Source organism: Trichosurus vulpecula, chromosome 7 (assembly GCF_011100635.1).
Source record: "Trichosurus vulpecula isolate mTriVul1 chromosome 7, mTriVul1.pri, whole genome shotgun sequence".
In the NCBI taxonomy this organism is placed as follows: Eukaryota; Metazoa; Chordata; class Mammalia; order Diprotodontia; family Phalangeridae; genus Trichosurus; species Trichosurus vulpecula.
In genome coordinates this window covers 97243170-97266438 of record NC_050579.1, presented here as the reverse complement: position 1 = coordinate 97266438, position 23269 = coordinate 97243170, and the positions used below count along the sequence as shown (strand labels likewise).

General features: G+C 39.2%; 1 protein-coding gene across 1 annotated transcript in view; it reads left to right on the top strand.

Annotated features, from left to right (window-relative positions):
- SNX9 (sorting nexin 9) overlaps positions 1–23269 on the top strand; it is a 125947-nt gene that overhangs the window by 76182 nt on the left and 26496 nt on the right. The window contains exons 5-10 of the mRNA XM_036767052.1: positions 6042–6207; positions 10182–10338; positions 12732–12816; positions 14127–14252; positions 14384–14501; positions 19117–19247. Coding sequence (XP_036622947.1) covers positions 6042–6207; positions 10182–10338; positions 12732–12816; positions 14127–14252; positions 14384–14501; positions 19117–19247 — 783 coding nt within the window. The remainder of the gene's footprint in view (positions 1–6041; positions 6208–10181; positions 10339–12731; positions 12817–14126; positions 14253–14383; positions 14502–19116; positions 19248–23269) is intronic.

The following is a 23269-nucleotide window of genomic DNA, read 5'->3' as shown; positions in this document are numbered from 1 at the left end:
TAGCCAGAGTAGAACGTGTCTGAAGAGACTATTAGAAGTTCTCCATTTGAGTAACTCTTACTTTAGTATAACCCAGCGCTGAAGCTGCCCAGAGGAAGTAAAAAGTCCTGTAAACCTGCCCTTTTCCTCAGCTATATAAACACAGCCTCCAAGCCCAAATGGAGATTGGCCTAAGTCAGGGAATTGGAAATTTTGACTTTTCCCCATCATTCAGGTTCAATCTCACATGTGAATTATTTGAACTGAAAAAACACTGTCTAAAACTATACCGTCCAGTGTTCATATATTACAACCCTCACACTGCCTTCCCTGGAAGCCCCTCTGGGGGATCACTCTTTGCATTAGTCATTAGCACAAGGGCCATAGCTCACAGTTTCAATAGCTAGTACTAGGAAGAGTGCTCTCAAATCACCAGTGGGTGGTAGAGATCCTTTGGGCCACTTGGGGAGAGAGACCCTCGGATACTTAAGGGCCACAGCTTGGGAGGATCATGGACATGGGAGGAGGTCACCTGGTGTGCCTTTCTAGAGATGAAATACAGGGAGGAATCATGCCATATGGTAGCACTTCTCAATTTAATTCATGATTCTTGCAAACTAGTTGCTTTGCTGAGAAAGGAAACAGAGTGTTGTTAAAAGTTAAATGTCATTTGGAAATCACATAGCATTTTAAAGTCATCATTTTAAAACTGTATTCCCCTTCCATATTTTGGCAACTCACTCTCTCTCTCCTCTCTCCCTCTCCCCCCCCCCTTCCTCCTTCTCCCTTTCACACACACACACACACACACACACACACACACACACACACACACACACACATGCCTTTCTTCGACAACCACCTCATAGCCCCTCCAAGTCTTTCTTGGCCATTCTAAGAAGGACAAATAAGATTAACACTTCAGAAATCATAAATAGACTAATTTTAATTTTTACATTTCCTCATAAAGATAATGGGAAAGGAGGCTTGAAAACCTGGGATATTCAGTTGCAGGCTTATTTTGATCTTTCACCTCTTAATAAAAATAGATTTCTTAAGATGTAGAATTAGGTTAGTACTTCTAGAGATCAGGCAATATCTAGTTAGGATTTTTCCTAGGTGAAGTAAAAGGGGGAATGAAAACACAATTTTCTAGGCCTAAAGTAGTGTTTCTGATAACAAATTATATAAGCTTTCCAGTAATAGAAAGCTTTTTTTCTGCTGGGCCAAGAAGTAGGAAAATTGAATCAGCTGTAACATTTTCTTCCATGTTAAAATATCAGTATTTTACTATTAAAAGGACCTTTCTTTCCTAATGTAATCTGTTAGGACTTTTTGTTGAGATAAGACTGATTTTTTTTAAAACATTTGAAGTCCTACTTTCATGCTAACCTATCTTTCCTTCTCTTCCTTTTGCTTCCTTTTCTTTTCCTGCTCTTTCATTTCCTTGTCTTTCCATTTTCTTCCTCGTATAATCTTTGAAAGTCTACTGTCTATAAGGTACTGAGATAAGTGCCATGGGGAATATAGAGATTAATAATAAAGACACACACTCTGTTTTTACCAGTGGAGTTCAGACAGTTAAAAGAACCGTGAGAAGAGGCACATCTCAAGTCCGTTGAACCACTGGGGTTAGATTCAAAAGCCCTCTTGAGTTACAGGCCTAGCTCTGCCATTAATACTGGTTGTATGACTTTGAGCAAGTTACTTAACCTCTCTAGATCTCTTAATCCAATTCTCTTCTGTTACAGATAAAGACATTACCTCTGAGGTCCTAACATCCTTAATGTTCAATGATTCATTATGTTCAGTTTCAGAATCTCCTTTGAAAGGTCTCTTTGTGCAATACGTCATCCTCCTATTGGATTGGAAGGGAAGGTGGGCTTGGTTTGCACATATCCCGTGAGTAGCAAGAAGTTTTTATGTGGGTTTTCTAAACTTCACTACGACGTTGTTTAGGACTTTCTAGATATCAATTTTCATGGGGAATCTTAAAGAGCATCTAGTTCAATCCCATTTTTCTAAACAAGTAAGGAAATTCTAAGGGCCAAATAGCCAGAGAAGTTAAATTATTTGCCCAAGGTTATGGAACTAACTCACTGGGTCATTCATTCAGCAAATCTTTATTCAACTACAAGATTCAAACACTATACTAGTTTTCATTTCAAGTGTCCTTATCCTCTACCAAAAGAGAAGTCTTTACTTCCTACACAAACGAATCATTCATGACAAAATTCTCAGTGTCTGGGGTTTGACTATGAAATAGGATGCTCCAAGTAATATGCATAATTTTGTGGAAATGATAATTAAGAGATGTCAATAGGAGAAGTATTATCTGAGGATGAGTTAAATAAAGAAAACCATTTTTCTGTTGTATTTTTTCTCTTTTTTAACCTCTTGCCACCACTGAGGAGGTTTTGGGTGGATTTGTGAATTATTCATCTAAACTTGGGAAAGAAGATGAAGTTTTCATTACCAATACTTTCCTTCTGCTTTGGGGATCTTTCATGAATAACTCATTATGAAAGGGAGCTATTTAAAGTTGATAATTACTCATTAAGAGGCCTCAAAAAAATAAAAACAAAGGCTTTGAGTCAGAAGTCACTTCAAGATAATGTAGCAAGAATATTAATCTACCACTTTTATGTTCAGAAGGAAAAGGTTAATGGGAATTTTAATAGAAGTGTGCCTTAATAGAATTTGAAGTCAGCAAATTTGAAATAAGCTATTGTATGGGTACAGATCTGGAGAAGCTGGATCCGTAAATGTTAAGTTAGTTAAAAGAAAGGAGCCCCAGTTGTCCTTTAAATATGATGGAAATGCAACCATTGTTATATTGCAGTTAGCATTTTAAAATGTTTTGTAATGGCTAATTAGCTGAAAAGCCCTTTTCCAATGCGTCACTTATAATCTTGCCCAGTTCTTTGGTTCAAGAAACAAAGACTTGAGTTATTAAAGTCATTTTCCAAAGTATAATCACAAAACTGATATATCCAAACTTAGATTAGATATTTTACTAATGGTACAAAGATTAGCTACAGTCTTTGCCTATAGCAGATGGTAGACTCTAACAGTAAATATAACCCATTCTGTGTTAAATGGATATACGTATGGGCATACATGCTCATTGCCCTTTGGCAATTTGAGGCTTGTAGACACACAAAAACAGTCAATGCATGTAGTTATCAAATTAGGATTTTATGTTTCAGTTTAAAGCCTCACATTGTCTTCCTGGCTAGATTCTTAGGAGAAAAGGGGTTGGGGATCGGGGGAGGGGGGGGGGTTGATTACCACCTTTAAAAAAAAAAGATTCATTGATGCCTTTTTTCTGAAAACTTTGTGATTTCTCGTTGTCCATGCATCCCTCCTTCTCTCTCTCTCTGTCTCTCTCTCGCTCTCTCCCTCCTTTTCTCCCTCTGTCTCACACACACACACACACACACACACACACACACACACACACACACACACACTATTTGATTTGAGAAAAAACCCCAGAGATTAACTAGTCCAAGCAACCCTTTGATTTTACAAATGAAGTGAGACACAGGCTGAATAACTTGCCCAGGGTCACACAGTGATAGCCAGGATTTGAACCCCCATCCTTAGAGTCCAAATCTAGCACTAAGAAGAGGGGAATTGTGTTTCTTAACTTGTCGTCAGAGTCCCAAACGTTCATAATAAAATCCTCTGGAATATTTTTTTTGTTTGTTTTAAGATTAGTAGGCTTCAGATTTGGTAAAGGCAGGACAGTGACGTGGCTCAGTGGATAGAGCGTGTGCTTGGAGTTGGAAGACTTGTCTTCATGAGTTCAGATCTGACCTCACCCTTACTAGCTGTGTGACCCTGGGCAAATCCCCTCACCCTGTTTGCCTCAGTTTCCTCATCTCTGAAATGGGCTGGAGAAGGGAATGGCAAACCACTCCAGATGGGAGCGTCACAGACAAAATAATGCTAAATTCAGGATTACTTTTCTATAGTGACCCACCGGGTCACACTTGTGGTACCATAATCCAAACCTATTGGCAGTCCTTGAAAGCCTGCATTCCTAGTCCTCCTCTGATGCTTACTTTTCATGTGACCACAGGCCCTGTAAATGGAAACCAAGAAACACACCTCTCCTAAAGGGATATGGCCCTTTCAACATAGGCGTTTGTAATAGAATGACAGCAGCTACTATGTTTAGTCATTTATCGGTTAATCAAGGACCCTCGGTTCATCCCGACCAGTCTAAATCCCAGTCCACCTTATCATCTTTAGTTTCAGAGTGCTGCCTGAAGTTCACAGGGCTTACACACCTTGACAGTGGACGCACAGTGTGAGGAATGAGATTTGAACTCAGGCATCCCCTCGTCTTGACGTCTCTCAGTTATTTAATAAAATATAAATTATATCCTTAAATCCTGTATGTAGTAGAAATCAAAGTATATATCAATCAAGCAAGGCAATAGAGTAATCACATAAAATTTAATTAAGCTTTTTGAGGTCTCTAGGAAACAGGCCATGGAGAAAAGGGGAGAAGCCAAAGGAAGAAAGCAAACAAACAGCCGGAGGCCTCTGGGAAGGGAGCAAATTAGGCAGGGGGAGGTTCCAGGGTCCTGAAATGAGGAGAGAATGGTGTCTTAGAGGCCAGGAAGTAGCCCAGCTCTGCACTGCCTCCTGTAAGTGCCATAACTAATAACATGGATGTCATTGCCAAAGTCTTGCTGACAAGTGTGAACCGCTATAAATTGAATAATTGCAAGTCAAGAACTATTTGTCTTGGTTTGAGTGCCAACACAGAGAGAAAGACTAAGCTTTTCTAGGAGCAGAGGGGGACACAAAGAGAAACGGGTTGCTTCTCCACAGGGATCTTAGTCCATTTGAGATGACAAGCACGTGAATAAATGACTAACAATACTGGCTTGTAAGTGATTAAAATGAACGATTTTCAGAGGCAGATGCATCTGTTAAAGATTTGTATCCTTGTTAGGCAGACCATTCCCCCTCTCTCCATTTTTCCCCCAGGATTTGGGGATGTGCCAGGGCTGGGTTCTACTAGATTGTTCCTTGATATCACTGATAGCTAATTTTTACTCCTACTAAGTTTATAGGGAGAGGTGCAAAGAACTCTCAAGAGGAAAGAAAGGAGATGTATCAAGGGGCGGGGCAGAGATGGAGGCATCCTAAAAGAATCAAGAAATGTATCGAGGAGGGGAGATAACACTTATGCTGAGCCTCGAAAGAGGGAGAAGATTTCAGCAGGCATCAGGAGCTATTTGATGGTTCCCAGAGTAGATTTTGCTCAGTTTCATCAAACCCTGTGGGTTTTGGTTTTTTTGTTTGTTTTTTGATTTTTTACATATAGCCTACTTTCACTCCTAAATGAGCCGTGGATTGTTAGACATTTAGCCTGATAGTTCTGCTGATAAATGTTTAGCCAGTTATTGGAAGCCTAGTGTCAAATAAGTGTCTCCCTGTGAGCTCGTGTGGATGAGAAGTATTTCTGTTATTAATATTTAACTTACAATAGAATCACTAGGGAGTTTGTTTAAAGATAGTTTAAAGATGGGTTTTTTTTTAATGTTTACCTAAAAATATTAGAATAAAATTGTGTATTCAAATGTAAAATTTTGTCCTTTTAAAAAGAAAAACACAGGCATCAGGTGTGCTGTTTTTTAAATACCCACCTGAAAATATTAAAATAAATTGTACATTCAGGTGTAGAATTTTGTCCTTTAAAAAAGAAAGACAGGCCTCAGGTTTGCTCTTTTTTTAATATCTACTTGAAAAATATTAAAATTATACATTCAAATGTACAATTTTATCCTTTAAAATGGGCATCTGTTATTAGTTCTCCATTTTCTATATGATTGAAATACAAAAGATCAGTCACTGGAACCTTGAATGTGTTAAAGAAGAGTAAGTTAGACATCAGCTACATTCAGCTCTTTCTAAATGAAAAGTTAATGTCTTCGTGATTTTTTTTTTCAGTACCACTTTGTGTTCAAATGCCACATCTGCTGCACTTAATTCTTAAGAATTAAACATTCCTTTTTTTTTCCTTGCCCTTCACAATGTAGGTGAACAGTGCTAACGACCCTTGGTCAAACTGGAATGCTGGCAAATCTGGGAACTGGGACAGTACAGACGGCTGGGGAACCAAACCAGAAGGTGCCTCTGCTCAGAAAAACACTTCCAACAACTGGGATGCCGCCTTTGGTCATCCACAGGCCTACCATGGACCAGGTGAGAATAGGTTCCTCTGAGCCCTTAAAGGAACCAAGTCATCCACATTAGATGTAAATTTTTATGCGTGTTAAGCTGTCCCTCATGATTGTTTACTGAGAGGATCTACAAGCCATTTTTTGTTGTGCTGTCGCCAGATGTTGGTGGTTGACATTCTTTTCAAAGTACAGACAAATGCCAGTTATCCATGAAGGGATCATCTGCTTTATAACACCTGAGGACATCGCCATCTTTTCTGTCAATTTGGGCCCTAGGCTACAGCAAAGAAGGGCTCAGGCTCTTTCTGTGTCCCAAAGCTAAATGGCAAGTCTTATCTTTACAAGTCTTTCCTTTTCTGTTGGTTGATGTGATTTGTGCCAGTCTATGCTCTGGGTTAGCAGAGGGAAATGAAAACTGACAGTATGACAGGAAGCTTCCATAGGCACAACATAGAGGTGGCCTTTTGAATCAAAGCAGAAACTCTCTAGTTGAGAGTGCCAAGAAATCCAGACTCCTGGCTGATTCTAGGAACTCCTCTTCTAGAATTCTCTGTCCTCTTCTTCTTCCTTCACTTCTGTAAATATCTTAGTTTCTGTGTAGTAAGGCTGAGTACCTAAGTACCTGAGTACCTATACAGAGAGTGCATCCTCTCTGTATAGAAACAATCTGCTCTAAAGGAAGTTCAGAAGGAAGCATAAACAAGCAAGACAGTTTTGAAAGTAACTTCTGCCACATGTACAAAAATATTTATAGCAGCTTTTTTTGTGGTGGGAAAGAATTGGAAATTGAGGGGATGTCCATCAATTGGGGAATGTCTGAACAAATTGTGGCATACAAATGTAATGGAATACTATGTTACTATAAGAAATGATGAGCAGCAGGCAGACTTCAGAAAAACCTGGAAAGACTTATATGAACTGATGCTGAGTGAAATGAGCAGAACCAGGGGAACATTGTACACACTAACAGCTGAATTGTGAGATGACTAGACTTTGATAGACTTAGCTCTTCTCAGCAATGAAAGGACCTGAGACAGCTCCAAAAGACTGATAGAAAATGCCATCCACATCCAGAGAAAGAACTTTGGTGTCTGAATGCAGATGGAAGCATAGTGTTTGCTCTCTTCTTGGGGGTTGTTTTGTTTCTTCTTTCTTGTGATTTCTCCCATTAGTTCTAATTCTTCATTAAAAAAAAAGAAAGAAAGAAAATATCTTCTGGAATTATATATTCTTTTTAAAGGGGAAGAAAATATGAAATAAAGATTCATAGTTTCCTACATAGCACTTTTTGTGTTGTGCTGTATATTTGGAAATGCTTTTTTTTGTGATTATTGAAGTTTAGAATAAAAAATATATTGAAACAACAACAAAAAACCAACCTGCTGCTCCTCGCTAGCGGAGTAACATCACAAACTGGCTGGGACAGAGCATAGACTGAACACTGAAATCGGAGAAAAGGGAGGGAACTCTCTCTGTTGGAGGCACCACCACTGTTTCCCCCGAGAATCTTCGAATTAGAAGTCATTTAGTAAGACCTCCAGACCTAGGGAGGAATCCATCCCCCTCCTTAACATACCTGACAGGTGGGCATTCAGGCAGAAGACGAAGGACACCCTACCCCACCCGCACGCCAGCCAAGGCAGATCTCACTAACTCACCAAGCAGCCCATTGACTTTTGGGGCAGCCCCGATTGTGAGAAAATTCTTCTTTTATTGAGTCAGAAAGGTCCCCTCCACTGGTCTTATTACTACTTCCCCTGGACTTGCACAAAGTAAGTATCGTCCTGTCAACTGGAGCTCTCATTTAGAGTCGGGGCTTTTCTACTTACTTACCTCTGTGATCTTAGGAGCCTGCTTCCTCATGTGTAAGCCTCAGTTCATCTGTAAAATGAGGGAAAAGAAGGGAGTATTTTTACAGCACCTACTATATGCCAGGCACTGCGCTTGAGCCATTTACAAATATGATCTCCTTTGATTGTGGGGGAGGTGCTGTTATTATGCCCCTTTTACAGTTGAGGAAACTGAGGCAGACAGGTTCAGTGACTTGCCCAGGTTCACACAGGTAAGAGGCTCTATCCACAGAGCCACCCAGCTTCTTCTAAAATGAAGAGGCTGGACTAGATGGCCCTGTGCTCTGTGATCTTCGCGATGACATCTGTCTTCAGATACTGGATGACAGCTATCATGTCCCCCTGAGTTTGTCTCCTTTAAGCTCATTATCCCAAGTTTCTTCAGGCAACAGCAGTTTCAAATCTCCCCAGCGTCCTGGTCACCTTCCTCTAGAATAGGATTTTTTTGGTCCATCTCTTTTACATTCTGGTGCCCAGAATTGAACAGAGTAGGTGTGGTCCCACCTCTTCTGGGTCCACCCTTCCTGCTTGTGAATACCGTACTTCTAATGATGCAGCATAAAAATCATGTTGAGCGTTGTGGTTCCGTGGGAAGAGCAGGAGACTGGGAGTCAAGGTGAGGCCTTGGTCCAAGCCCCATCTCCGATACTTACCGTGTCACCATGGCTACGTGTCTTACCTTCTCAGAGGCTGCTTCCTCATGTGTAAGATGAGGATAATAAAACCTGTAATAGCTACCTCACAGGGCTGCTGTAAAGATCAAATGACATGGTGTACACAGAGCACTTTGTGAACCTTAAAACAGTCTGTAAAAGGCAGCTGTCGTTAGCATTAGCTTTATCATCGTCATCATTATCATTAGCCTCTCTGAGAACCACGTTACATATCGGCTTGTAGCAAGCTCGTAGCCCAGCTAAACCCTGTGTTTCTTGTTCATCTTTCCTTTGTTACTTCTTCATCTCTCATATCCAGTGAAGCCCTCTTGGTGATCTCTCTCAAATCCATCCCCTCCTCTCAGTTCCCATTGTTACCACCTGAGTTTGGGCCTCTGTTACCACCTGTCTTGGCTATAACCCCCTAACATGTCTCCCTCCCTCTACCTTCTCCATTGCTCCAATCTGTCCTTCAGAGTCCCACAACCTGGCATGAAGGCATTCCACCAGCTAATATTATCTCCTCTCTCTCTCTCTCTCTCTCTCTCTCTCTCTCTCTCTCTCTCTCTCTCTCTCTCTCTCTTTGCCTCTCCCCCCTCCCCGCTCTCTCTTCCTCTCCTTCCCCCCTCCTTTACTCCTTCTCCCTCTCCTCTCATTCCCCTCTCCCCCCACCCTTCACTCCCTCTCCCTCTTCCTCCCACCAGGCTGCAAATAGAGCAGTCATTCATCACAAGGCCATTCACATTCCTGACTGCCACAGAAGCTTTGACCTTCATTTTTCTTAACTAGGTCTGATGCCTCTCTTTGGTCAGCCTAGTGACCTTTCGCTCCTGGAACCTCATCATATTGGGGCTCATCTCAATTCAAGTACCCAGTCAGCTTTAGTCCCGCTGTCATTCAGAACTCTGGAGCTCAACCAGTTCTCCACCTTCAGCCTCCCCAAGCAGCAGGAGTTAGACTTTCATCACCACACCCAGCACCAATTCTACCTTTCAGGCTTTTTGCTCATACAGTTTCTTTCCACATGTGTTGTATTTCAGCCACGTTGGTCCACTCACCATTGCTCATGTGCCTCCATACATTGGGTCCCCTATATTCAGGATAACCTCCCCTCCACCTTGAGTTCCTACACATCTTTTAAAGCCCCTATTGCCTTATATATACCTTAACAAAAATTAGCCTTGCAGATACTTATCCAATTATACCATCAAGATGGGAGCAAAGTCCTGTGGAAGTGGATATAGGATAGGTGGTACCAGGAGGTGGGAGAAGATGATGAAATGACCATGGGAGACCAACTTCCCATTTCCCAATTTTGCCTCAGACCTTCCCACCGGGTCATACTGTTTGAGATGAGAACATGAGGGTGACAAGACTCTTTACAACTGAAAACATTACTTTACATTCACTCTCTTCTTGTAATTGGTTGTTACCCTTCCCTGTGTTCCCCAGAAGGAGGACGATCTCTTTTCTCTCTCTTCTGTTCCCCACAGCTGCTGCCGGGGATGACGATGAGTGGGATGAAGACTGGGATGACTCCAAGTCATCGCCTCCTACTTATTTTAAGGATGTAGAGTCTACTGAGGCCGGAGGGGCCCAACGGGGCAATTCTCGTGCTGGTGGTGCTTCTATGAAGATTCCACTTAACAAGTAAAGTGAAAAAAAAAATCTTAGCTCTTTTAGTCTTGAATATTAACTTGAAAGTTTTTAACCACTAACAATATATCAGCCTTTATTTTGTAGGGCAGATTTTTTTTTTTAACAAGTCTCTTCATGTTGAACTTAATGACATTTGAGAGGCAACCTAGCTTAGTGTACAGAGTGCTGGGTCTGGAATCAGCAAGACCTACGTTCAAACCCTCCCTCAGCCACTAGCCAAGTGACCCAGGGCAAGTCATTTAACCTCTCTGAACTTGTAGTGAGGGAGTTAGGCTTCGAAGATGCCTTCAGGCTCTAAGTCTTATTCTCTTCTATAATCCTAGAATATTCAGAGATACTGTTGTAAAAAACTCACTAAATATTGAGCTTTTCATCTAATGTCAAATGAAAAAACCTTTAGCACATCAATGTAATTTCCTTTTAGTTTTCTTCCATTCTACTGATACTTTTGAAAGTAAATTACCATCAAGGGTTGCTGCTTTATTTTGTTGTTGCTGTTTAATTAAGCTTTTTACCCAGTAGTTTGCTGTTTTAAATAAAATTGTTTCTAGAACCATTCCTTATTGGGAAGGTGTAGTAACATTGTGCATTTTTATCATAGTGGGATTTTGTGGCAAAGAACATTCTATAGTGTATAGTAGCACTTTGGCTTAGGAGACATATAATAATTTATGATTTTCTTGAGATTCAGCCAACAGTATTCCTCTGATAAACAACTTTGTGACTGATATTTACAAAGACCTCACTGATTTCATTTTAATCTTAGTATTCACAGTCCATTTTTCAATATAGATGTCATAAAGTCATCCTGTGTCTGAAAATCATTAAAATGAATTGTGTTGTTAATGAATATAACCTGGGGCAGCTGTAGAAATCATTTGTTAATCTATTAATGTACTACCAGTGAGCAGTATCCTATACTTAATATTGTTTAACACTAAACATTTTAACTCTATGTATTAACATTTGCTTTCCAGCTTTGGACCAACTTTCTATTGCATCTGTACTGATTTGTGGATTATAAATACTGAGTCAGATGAACATAAAGTCGGGCTCATTTTAGAAAATGTCATCACTTTCTGAGCATAGCTACTCCTTCTAAGACTAGAATGTGACAGTTTTTGGTGAAGCCATAAAATAGCATTTCAATCTATCCAGTTATATTCCAAGAGATGGTTGGTGGGGATACAGAATAAGTAGTAGACAAGGAGCCTGCTCTCAAGGACCTAACAGAATATTGCAAAGAATGTGCTGCAGGCTAGGAAGGTGATTCCAAAGATGTGCCGGGCAGTGGCAACAGCAGTGTAGCAAGGCAAGGGAGTGTCTCGGTCAGGGGCGATGGAGCTGAGTTGTGTTGTTTTGGTCAAAGAATCAAAGATGCCAGTATTACTCTAAGGCAAAGATCTTTCCATACTAAAGAAGGCCATTGTGATAAGTACGTTACAGGTTAGCATGCTTTTAGGTACATAAATGATGTCTGTTATAATATGACTCATTTGAAAAATTACTAACCCCCCCCCCCAAAAAAAAACCTACCAAAGCCTAAACAGCCAAATAAATGGTATCCCCTTCTCAGTATGTCATGGCTGTTGATTTTGCTCAAAACATCTTTGTAATAGCTTTCCAAGCCTGTAGCATATTCTGTTGAATGTCCTCAGTGGAGGCAAAACTACCAAACGTGAATTTGATTTTTGGAAGCAGCCAAATGTCACTTAGAGGCAGAGTTGGTCGGTAACGTGGGTAATTGAGCTAAATGATACTGCTTTGGTCAAAAAGGAAATTATGAGGGAAGAAGACTGAGAGTGCGTGTGTGTCTGTGTGTCTGTCTGGTTCTGAAGAAGGCAGTTTCCAAAGAGGTTTTCCAAAGATGTTTCGAATAATGGCATTAACATTGGAGTAATTTAATTATACTCCCACCCTGTTCCCTAATGCCAGTTTTAAGAACACTCATTGAAATGCATAAGTTCTTGAATCCTTGTTTAAATTAAATAATCAGTCTCCTTTCCTATTAATCACACCTCAGTATGTGGCCAGCTCCAGCTTCTGAGAATTTCCTCCTATAACCTGAATGAAATTTTCCAAATTGTCCCATTGCCCTTTGTTGAGTGATAGAATTTTATAGATTTTAGATAAACAGTATCCCTGTAAACATAGCATCTTCTGGAATAAAACTATTTTCTTAGTAGCCACAGCTTGATTAAATGACTAATTGGCCGTTGAGCAATCTGATTAGACTAGGTATCACTTACCACACCGTCTCTAGTGCATGCATCTGAAAGACAGAATAAGGTGAAAATTGTTTCTAAAAAGTGAATAGGAATGGGAGGATTTAAATTCTTATAAGGAAAGATTGGGAACTCAATAGCATTTATTTCTGTGATTAGATTTCCTGGATTTGCAAAACCTGGAATGGAACAATACTTATTGGCAAAGCAGCTAGCAAAACCCAAAGAGAAAATTTCCATCATTGTAAGTTTTTGGTTATTTTGTGTTATTTTCTTCCTAAATAAGCTGTTTTAACGATAGCTTTAGTAGTAGGAGAATTCTGTTTCCTTTGTGAAAGGTCTAAGATATACATGCCCTAAATAACTGACATTATCCTCTAGTATTTAAGAATGCCGTAGATAATTAGGGTATTAGTGCCTTCATCTGTGCTGCTTAGATCTACTTTCTTTCTTTTTTTAAGACTATTAGTAGTAAAAGTATCATAACTGTAGATCACGTTGGAAAATCCTTTATACCAGACCTTTGAGATGAGTGGATAAGCTTAATTTTTATGCTTGAGTTTATAGCCTAGAAAAATAAACATGCAGTATCAGAACACAGCACTTTCTCTAATGTCTATAGTAATCAGGCTTTTTACCAGTGAGCCATCTGTAACACAAAGATAAGAAATGAACAAATTAAAAAACTGTTATTTAAAGGTATCATTGAGGATATTAGTCTTAGAAGAACTGTGACCTTCACTTAATGTTTACATAACTCACACAAAAAGCATTGGGATTTCATCCACAAGTTATGATGACTGATAAGAATGCTGAGCATCTTGGAACATCCCAGCTGTGTCCCCCAAAATAAATATATTTCAGGAATGGGAGCTATGGATTTATGCTGTCCCTGTTCACTTATCCCATATTGGTATGATGACTGAAGAAGCCCTTATCACAATAACCACTAGCCCCAAATGAAGATAACACCCTCTATCTTATTTCATCCTATATTGCAAGATCTTGGTGGAGGAGAAGTTATAAAACGTGTATTCTTCATTACTTGCACGCACAATCTTTTTAATAAGTTTTGAGATAATGTGAATTTACAAAATGGGAAAATGATTTCTCAGCAGTCTGTGCTTCCTAAAACCAGGGTTTGCCCTCATTAATCTACTAAAGAGTCTCTGTCAACATCTCCAATAGTGTGCCGAAGGCCTAAATCCCCAATTATGTCATACGACGAGTTCAGGGTAGGAAAATTTGTTTTAAAGATGCCCTTCCTAGTGAAGATAAACCAGTAAACCTAAAAGCTTTCTAAATTAAATTTATGTGCAATTCAGAGTAAAAACAAATTTATACTCATAAATAAAACATTCTTTGAGTATGGTACCTAATAAGGAAAAAAGATCTGACCCAAGATGCGTGTATGTCACCTCCGTGAGATGTAGCAAGGAGCTTTCTCCTGGAATGGGGGTTCTGTCCTGAAGAGAGAATCTTTAACCGGTGACTGATTATACCAATTAGGATCTCTGTAATGAAAATTTTTTTTATGGGATGTTCTGCATGCAGGTTGGAGATTATGGCCCAATGTGGGTTTACCCCACCTCTACCTTTGACTGTGTTGTAGCAGATCCCAGGAAAGGCTCCAAGATGTATGGTTTGAAGAGTTACATCGAGTATCAATTGACAGCCACGGTAAGTGTCTCAGATGCTCATCAGAGCTAGAAGTGTGTCTCTGCTAATGCTTCCGGCTCATTTTTCCGACTCTCTGTCTATACATGGCGTAAATCTATTTGTTTTTCTCTTTCTCTGTCCTTATTTCACAGAACACTAATCGATCTGTCAACCACAGGTATAAGCACTTTGACTGGCTCTATGAGCGTCTTCTGGTTAAGTTTGGGTCAGCCATTCCAATTCCTTCCCTCCCAGACAAGCAAGTTACAGGTGAGTATATTGCTGACCTGAGCCCAGCAATTATAGAGTAACTTGGAGAAAGGAGGGTCGATCCTGCTGCATGACCAGTCTTTGAATGATTTGAAAAAGGCACCAGGTGAATCATAAAATGTCCGTAGCAGTTATCCTGTGTAGAGCCCTGGGCCTGGCGTCTGGAAGACCCCAGTTCAAATCCTGCCTCAGACACTAGCTGGGTGATTCTGGACGAGTCATTTGACCTGTTTGACTCAGTTTCCTTATCTGTAAAATGGGGGTACCTCTCATAGTACCTCCCCCCGAGGTTATTGTGAGGATAAAATGAAATAATATTTGTAATGTACTTAGCACAGTGCCTGGCGTATAGTAAGTGCCGTATAAACGTTGGCCATTCTTATTGTTGTTATTACTATAATTATTATTCCAAACAGATGTTATTTGGCTTTTCTCTACTATTGTCACATGGTAGTCATAGAAGTTGTGGAGGAGCAGAGTCTGTGATTTGGAAGAAATTCTTAATGGGAAGTTTGTCATAATTACTATCATTTATTATTGTTTTAAAGCTCTAGGGCAGGCTCTCTTCTGATCCTTCTCTGGGGCCTTCAAGGACTTTGAGTGAAACAAAAGTATAACCATATCTTAAAGATGCAGAGGCGAGCGGATGAGCTTAATGGGAAGTTCTTATCATTCTCTAACTTTTATGATGTGTCCCCATTTCCATCTCCCTTAAAAAAGGCAAGAAATAATAAAATCAGTTCACCTTTACAGAGGACTTTAAGGTTTACAGAGCACTTTTCTCTCACCATCTCTCTGGTGGTATAAGGTAGGTAGGGCAGGAATTAATTTCTCCATTTTACAGAAGAGGAGACTGAGCCCTAGAGAAGTCAGGCGACCCCTCTGGGGTCACACAGTACTGTCAAAGTCTAGATTTGAACCCAAATGTCATGGCTCTAAGTCTGCTTGTCTTTCCACAACACCAGATTGCCTCTCATGCCAAAGAGAAGGAGGAGGGGATTGGGAGGGAGGCCGGTATCCCAAAAAAGAAAAACACTCTTTAAATTTTTTTAATTACTTATCTTTGATTTTATAAAGACTTTTTTAAATGGTCTCATTGAACCTTTTCACATACAATAAATATTTATGTAATATATATAAAACTGTAAAATGTAATAGTGTAACAAATGTAATAATTATAATAGTGATTCTCCAATCAATACACTTTTCATTAACAAGTTGCAGAAATCCTTGAAAAGCATTTTTAACTACTTTTATATAAAAACATTTTTTCAGCTAGTCAAAGATTCACTTGAGTAGAAAACTGGCTCTCTCTAAAATGACGTTAGTTGTGCTCCACTTTGAAGAACACATTTTAGCTTCTTTTCAATCTACTCATTTGAATCTAAACACAAATAAAGCCCACCTTAGCTTTTTTTTTTCCCATCAAAGCTAGTTTGTATATTCCTTCATTTTCTTAAGTTAATTTCATTTTATATACAGATTTGTTTGAATTCCTTTGACTGTTCTGGATCTCTGTCACACACACACTCACACACGCTTCCCAAAGTAACAGAATTTACTGGGCCAACTTTTGTGTGTGGAATTGTCTTGTTTCTTGGCCTAGTGTTTTTCTGGATTTATCAGAAATTAGATACTTCCATGTAGAGTAGTTATTTCATGTACAGTGAATGTTATTTTTAAAGCAGGGCGGGTACCTCCAAGCCAACCCTCCCAATGCTGTGACTCAGTGTTTTTTTTAAAGGCAGGCAGCCAGCCAGCCAGCAGTGTGCCACTTGAAAGCCACAGCCCCTCTGTCTGAAGAAAGATGAGCATTGATTCACTGACCGGGATACATGCCGAGGAAACTGAAAAGCCCGGAAGTGACTTTCTCCTCCCCCTCCTCCCTTGTTAGCCTTCTGCCCAAAATCCTCCTAGCATTACTGTATGAAAATACTCTTATCACTTAAACATTTGAACACACAGTGAGTGGCAAGGAGATGATGAAGTGGCATTTCTGTACACTTCAGAATTAATCCATGAAGTATTCAACTGATATTAATCTGAATTACTTTTTTTTTTCCACTTGTTTTGAGATTGAGTTCTTTATGAGATACTATGAATGAGGCATTTTTGTTTCTTGGTTGTGCCAAGTGTTCATTTGTTTTGTGAGATGATTGAATGAGGCTCTTTGGAAAGAGGAGAAATGGAAGTTACCTTTCAATGAACTCTGTAAGTCTTACTTTAAAATGCTACTGGACAAAGAGTTAGGTCATAGCTGAGACATACTTGCTCTACTAGGAAAATGAGTTCTGGGTAATTTTGGGGTAGAAAATGGACACTAATCTACTGCTAGTTATTAGGTAAATGGACTATTTTTTTTATTGCTTTCTCTCCTAATGTGGAACTTGATGCAACATGACTTCATGTTGAACTCCAAAGTTGATTATTTAAAACCTTTAAGAAAATGGTATTGCTTCCCTGAATCTCTCTCCAAGAGAAATATTCTTGCTGTTATTTAAGCAGTTTTATTTTGGTTTTTTTGTGAGGTTTACATTGACCTGGCACTATTTGGGGGGACCTCCCCACCAGGAGATGAAGGAGGTCATGAAATATTGTGTGCAGGCTACTAAAGGAAGGTCCATAGACATTGCTGTGTTTAAGTGTGTAAGTCATTATAATCTGGTAGCATGAATCTCAAGGGCTATCTTACATCTAAAAGGAACCCTCTTGAAGTCAAGAAATCTTGAGATGCCATATTTTTTAAAAAGATGCTTTGAGCTATATTTTCAAAGCAAAATTCCAGGCTGCCATTTTGTTTTCATTTCTTAGATACAAGGATGTTGATTAATGAGATAAAGTATTTATATCACTTGGGAAAAAAAAACCACTTTATTATAGTTGCTTAATCTTCTTATTTATGTAATACCTACCTTTCAGAAGTCCAGAATGCCCAAGAGAAATTCACTTAATGTGTAATTAAATGAACTGTGCCCCACTGAAAATTCCATTTTTAACATTTTCTTATTCTTGAAAACAAGAGGAAAATATTCTATAGACACGAGAGTGAAGGATTCTGACTAAAAATGAACATTGCATGATATTTTTTTACTCCAATTGATAAAGAATAAAGAATTTAATAGGTAAAAGAGGACTTTAGTAAATAATAGGTGAAATTATTTATAAAGAGCCTTGAGGTCTTTTGCAAAGCATTTTATGTTATCTCATTTGAGTTTTACAACAATGTCATTATAAGTGTTATTGAAGATCATCTAAATCCAGCCATTTCTTTTTGCTATTGTGGAAAGAGCCCAGTCAGATTGTAGAGAATCTATGAGAACCAATACTGAATTTCTCCAACAGAAAACTTGAGCATAGAACTGTCCAAAATCATGGTGTCAGTTGCTAGCAAAGCCTCAGCTTATGTAGTAACCTACAGATGAACTTATTATTAACCACTTAAGCTCCGGCCTCTTCAGCCTCTCACAGCCAAATAATGAATACTCAGTTGCTTATAATGTAGTGGCAGACGTAGTTCAGTTCTATGTGGATTTCTGTCTTCTGTTAAAATAGTTAAAAACAATTTGGCCCTTGACATTCACACAGTATTTCCTTTTGAAACTAAAAAATTTCATCTTTCCCTCGGTCCATTGCTTTTTGGCTGATTAACCTTGCTTTACAATTGTTTCTTAAGCTTTTTGAATGTTAGGGTGTCCTGAACTGCTACATTTATAGGCCAGAAGTCATCTTTTTTAAGCACTCTGTTTTGAAGTATTCATCCCCAAAATCTAAGGAAGCATTTCCCAGTAGTGCATTTGTTCCATAGTTAGGTAGTTTTAGTTTTCAAGGCAATTTCTAAAAAGCAAAAGGAGAAAAGTGGTTCATTTCTGCATTGGTTCCTGTGGTGTTTGCACAATTCTTGTGTTTATAGAAAATGAACACTTGTAGCATTTTTGACAGGTTGATTTCTACAAATATAAAAATTTGGTGCAAATTGTAAGAATTGCTTGCCGAATTCTATTTTAAATTTGTTTTCTACTCCTATAACTTTGTATTTATTTTTACATATGTGTGTGTGTGTGTGTGTGAGAGAGAGAGAGAGAGAGAGAGAGAGAGAGAGAGAGAGAGAAATCATGTTCTGTTATTTACTTTTACACAGGAGCTGGCATTATGTTAGTGGCAAGTTCCATTAGATTCAATTACAGTTTAGTCTGAGGTAGCTGAGTGCTTTGAAGGTCCTTCAAGAAAATAGCTCTCAGGCTGTGATTATTGATTCTGTCAGATACAGCAAGATGGGGCATATTGTGTTGCTGAATGCATTAGTGTTAGCAAATACATTCCATTTTTAAAAACTCAAAAAAGAGCCTTTCTCATTCTGCCCCCAGGGTGGGCTTTGAGTCCTCAACTAGTAGTTTGTGTTTGAGGCTAGCCAGAAGTTCACATGGGGGTAGGTTGTTTTCTTTTCTAATAAACAGTTGTTGCTTTTTATCAGCTACATAAGTGGTCTTCCCATTTTATTTTCCCACTTTATTATGTAGCTTTTTACCAGCTACATAAGTGGCCTTCCCATTGTTCCTAATAACTGATGGTGCCTTGTGGCAAAACTGCATTATTTATCCTAATGTGACTCTTCTAGGTCGCTTTGAAGAAGAATTTATAAAGATGCGAATGGAAAGACTTCAGGCATGGATGACCAGAATGTGTCGTCATCCTGTCATCTCAGAAAGTGAAGTTTTCCAGCAGTTCTTGAATTTCCGGGATGAAAAGGTAGGGAAGACTTCATAATGGTCTTTCAGACACTGAATAGCCAAGTTTAACAGCAACCAAAAAGCCAGAGTTTTAATATTTGCTGTTATTAAATGCAATGTGGGAACTTGTCTCCCGATCATCAAGAGAAAATCCACATGAGGCTGTAGCAGGAGGGAGGAATTAGGTATCATAGAGTGGACTAAGATTAGGGTCTCTCTAGGGGTTTTTAAAAATAGGCTAGGTCCTTAATACTTCCAAATACTCTAGGCTGTAAAGTCAAGAAAATGGACTAGATGATGTCTTAGAGTAATTTCCAACCTTTTGGTCTTATGATAAAATTAAATAGGTGAGAAAATAGATTTATAAACGTACTTACATTTTGGTGCTACACTTTCTCATTGGCAACTTGACTTTTATGGTAAACAGAAAATGTGTGTTGGTGTCTGTGTCCCCAGTGGGCTACCATCTTTGTGTTAGAGGCCACCTAACCTTCATTAAGAGCAAGGGATATATATTACTGTCAGTTTTGGAAATGGTTTTTCTTCTAAGGAGAGTTTTAAAGTATTCTTGGAGTCAGACTTAAGATACTAATAATTCTTTCTTGTTCCTGGAAAGTGTCCAACGTTGTCTAAAAACAAAAAAGTATTGCCTTTTTCCATGCCCTTTGAGTTAGTAATCCCACTAATGGTCATTTATCTCAGGCAGATCAAAGACAGAAAGGGTCTCTTGTATAGATAGATAGCTAGATAGAGAAATCACATAGATGATACATATAACACAAAATATCACTAATAACATACATGATATTTCTTATGTGTAAGAGAGATATAGATATCTATATAATTAATAACCAGGACTGGTAATTGTAATTATTCAGAGTTTAGCTTTATTTTAGTGGATTTTAAAGTTTATCCTATTATAAATAAAATGTGTATTTTACTTAAATATAGTCAAGCGACGCTTTTTTATGGTAGTAAAGTACTGGAAATATGATTGCCCACTGTGAGCAATAGCTTAACTGGCATATGATAGGATGAACAAATAAAAATCTTATTTTCTAAGCATTTCTTGTATTTTCAAGCCTGTGCTAATAATAAGTTCAGGAGAAACAAATAGAAGAGCAAAACAATCTTTGCTTTCAAGGATTTCACCTTCTATTAGGGAGATATGACACATATAGAAGGTCAGGGTAGATGGCAGTACTTAGGGCAGTCATCCTTACCATAGATGGTAAGACCAGCCATTCTATCCAGTAGTGCAATATTGTTTTGCAGTAATAAATGACAAAATTGAGGAATTCAGAGAAACCCAAGAAGGTTTATATAAACTAAGGCATATTGAGAAAAGCATAGCCAGAATAACAATATACCCATTACTGTGCATTGTACTTGCAATAGTATAGAATTTAAAACCACTAAAAAGAAAGCTGTACTCTTGAGTAATTATGGCAAGGGTCTTAGTCTCAGAGAACAGAGAACTTATGCAGAAATTGAATATTATATAGGTTTTCAGGAGTGGATACTATATCAGTTGTTTTCGCTTAACTCTTTTTCTTTGCTGGAAGAGAAAGGTCAGTTCCAAGGAGGGCAGTTGTGGGCAGTGGAGTGATCGATATAGAAAAAGCCATCAGTAAAAGTCTTGCAAAGAAAAAAAAAATGAGTTATATCAGATGCAACAAAATTTGGATGAAGTATATAAATCCTATAAAATGAATCAAACTACTTTGGCCTTTTTAGAATGTAATGGTAGAAATTTCAGTAGCAGCAACCCCCCCTGGGTCTTTGTTTTGCCTCCAGTATGCTAGCTGACTTCTTAAGATGCGTCTCTTATTAGGTTTACCCTTGATTACAAAACATAATTATGAAGCCACCTTAAGTATTCCATCTTCTCACTGGTTTGTGTACGTGTGCATGCTGTGAGGAGATGAGAAGACAATGGGGTCCTTCACACTTGTTTGTGTATTTACATTTTATGAGTGTTGTCTGTGGTAGACTTAAAGCCATGGAATGGTTTTCTCATGCGGATTGTAAAAATTGGTCTCATGATTTTGCAGTCGTATCAGGTAGAATCATATATTTAGACCCGGAAGGGTCAGGCAGTGTGGTTCGTGTGGATGGAATGCTGGGCTTGGGAACGTGGCCTTTGGGTGTCTCACTTTGTAAGTCACTTCATCTTTGAGTGTCTGATGAGCCCAGAGGTTAGAATTTATCAGCCATCACAGTGAGAGAGTCCTGACCCAACTAAGTTGTCGAAATTTCCCCACCCGGACAGTTACGGACCCTTCACGTGCAGGATGGTAGAATTCAAAGGAACGTTAGAGGCTGCCCCATGCAGGACTCCTTTCCACCACATCTCTGATCCCCTCTCAGCTTGGACTTCCAGGGATAGAGAGCTCCCAGCTTTGGATGGCTCTGAGATTCATTGGGGATTTCTTGTCCGCCCTTTGAGCCTCTAGATTCTTTTGGATCCCAGTTCTGTCACCCAACCTAAGAACTGTCCCAGCTTTGTCATCTTCTGATTTAATAAGACGTCAGCTACTAAACTGGACAGCTGGATGACACAGTGTTTAAAGTGCCAAGCCGAGAGTCAGAAAGGTTCATCTTCCTGAGTTCATATCCGGCCTCAGACGTTTAGTAGCCACGTGACCCTGTTTGCCTCTGCTTCCGCATCTGTCAAATGAGCTGGAGAAGGAAATGGTAAACCACTCCAGTATCTTTGCCTAGAAAATCCCAAATTGGATTCTACAGAGGGTTGGAAATGACTGAACTATAAACAGCCTTGTAGCAGATCACCCCACCTCCGCATGGGTTGATTGATTGACTGATTTAGTAAAGCAGTTAAGCCATCTAGAAATATGCCTTGCTGCAATCACCCAGCCCACATTTCTCCACCTTTTCAACAAAAGTGTTTTAAGAGACTGTCATTTGTCTTCCTGAAATCCAGATATACTGTGTGTATATACCAGTACGTTAACTCAGTGGGAAAAAAGTATTGGGTTCTGTTGGATTTGTGAAATACCTATTAGCATGCAAGAAATGGTTCTGAGCCCTTAAGATACAGCAGTGACGGCTAGGCAGAATACTTTGTCCTCACACCAGCTCCAGGATGTCAGTGCTGTTACTTCCATTCGGCAGATGAGGAAACTGAGGCAGACAGCAGTTAAGTGGCTTGCCCAAGATCAGACAGCTAATAAGTATCTGAAGTTGGATTTAAAGTCAGGTCTTCCCTGACTCCAGGCCCAGGGCTCTATCCACTGCACCATCTAGCTGCCTCATACAAAAATGAGTAAGATTCCATGACTGTCAAGATGCCTACGAGCTAATTGTTGTTCAGTCATTTTGCAGTAGCGTCTGACCCTCTGTGCCGCTGTAGTCTCCTTACCTGGGATAACGTACATGCCCAGAGATAATAAGTAAAGTGAACGTGCATGAAAGAGAAATGAAGGAAATATTTTAAGTTTGATGAAAGGAAAGATCACTTTAGGCTGGGGAGAGGGGGAAAGGCTTCATGGAGGAGAAGATGGCATTTGAATCCAGCCTTAGAGTGTATTAGTTGTATTTAGGTTTTCTTCTGGTGAAAATATTGAGGGAGGGCATTACAGGTATGGGGTATGCAGTAGCAAAGGTAGGGAGGAAGGAAAGTATTTGTTGATTCTAAATGAGTGCAATTTGCTTTTCTAAGTGGGTTTCCATAGGATCATAGATTTAGAGCTGGAAAAGGATCTTTAGAGGTCATTCGATCCAATCCTTATGGGCCTAGAAATGTTAAATGATTTGTTCAGTATCGTAAGTGTCTGTGGCAGGATTTGAACCTGAGTCTTCCCAGTTCACAAGTCTAGCACCCTACGCTATGCCACGCTGCTTATAAGGCATCTGTTTAGTAATCCATTCCAGAATATTTTAGGTTAGATTATAATTTAAATTTGAAGGAGTGTTACCAGTCTACAAATAGAGAGGCCATTACTTTTAAGTTACTAGACTAAGAACAGAATGGACAAATCTCCATCCTTTTTCTGCCTGTGGCTGCTGGTGGCCAAATGG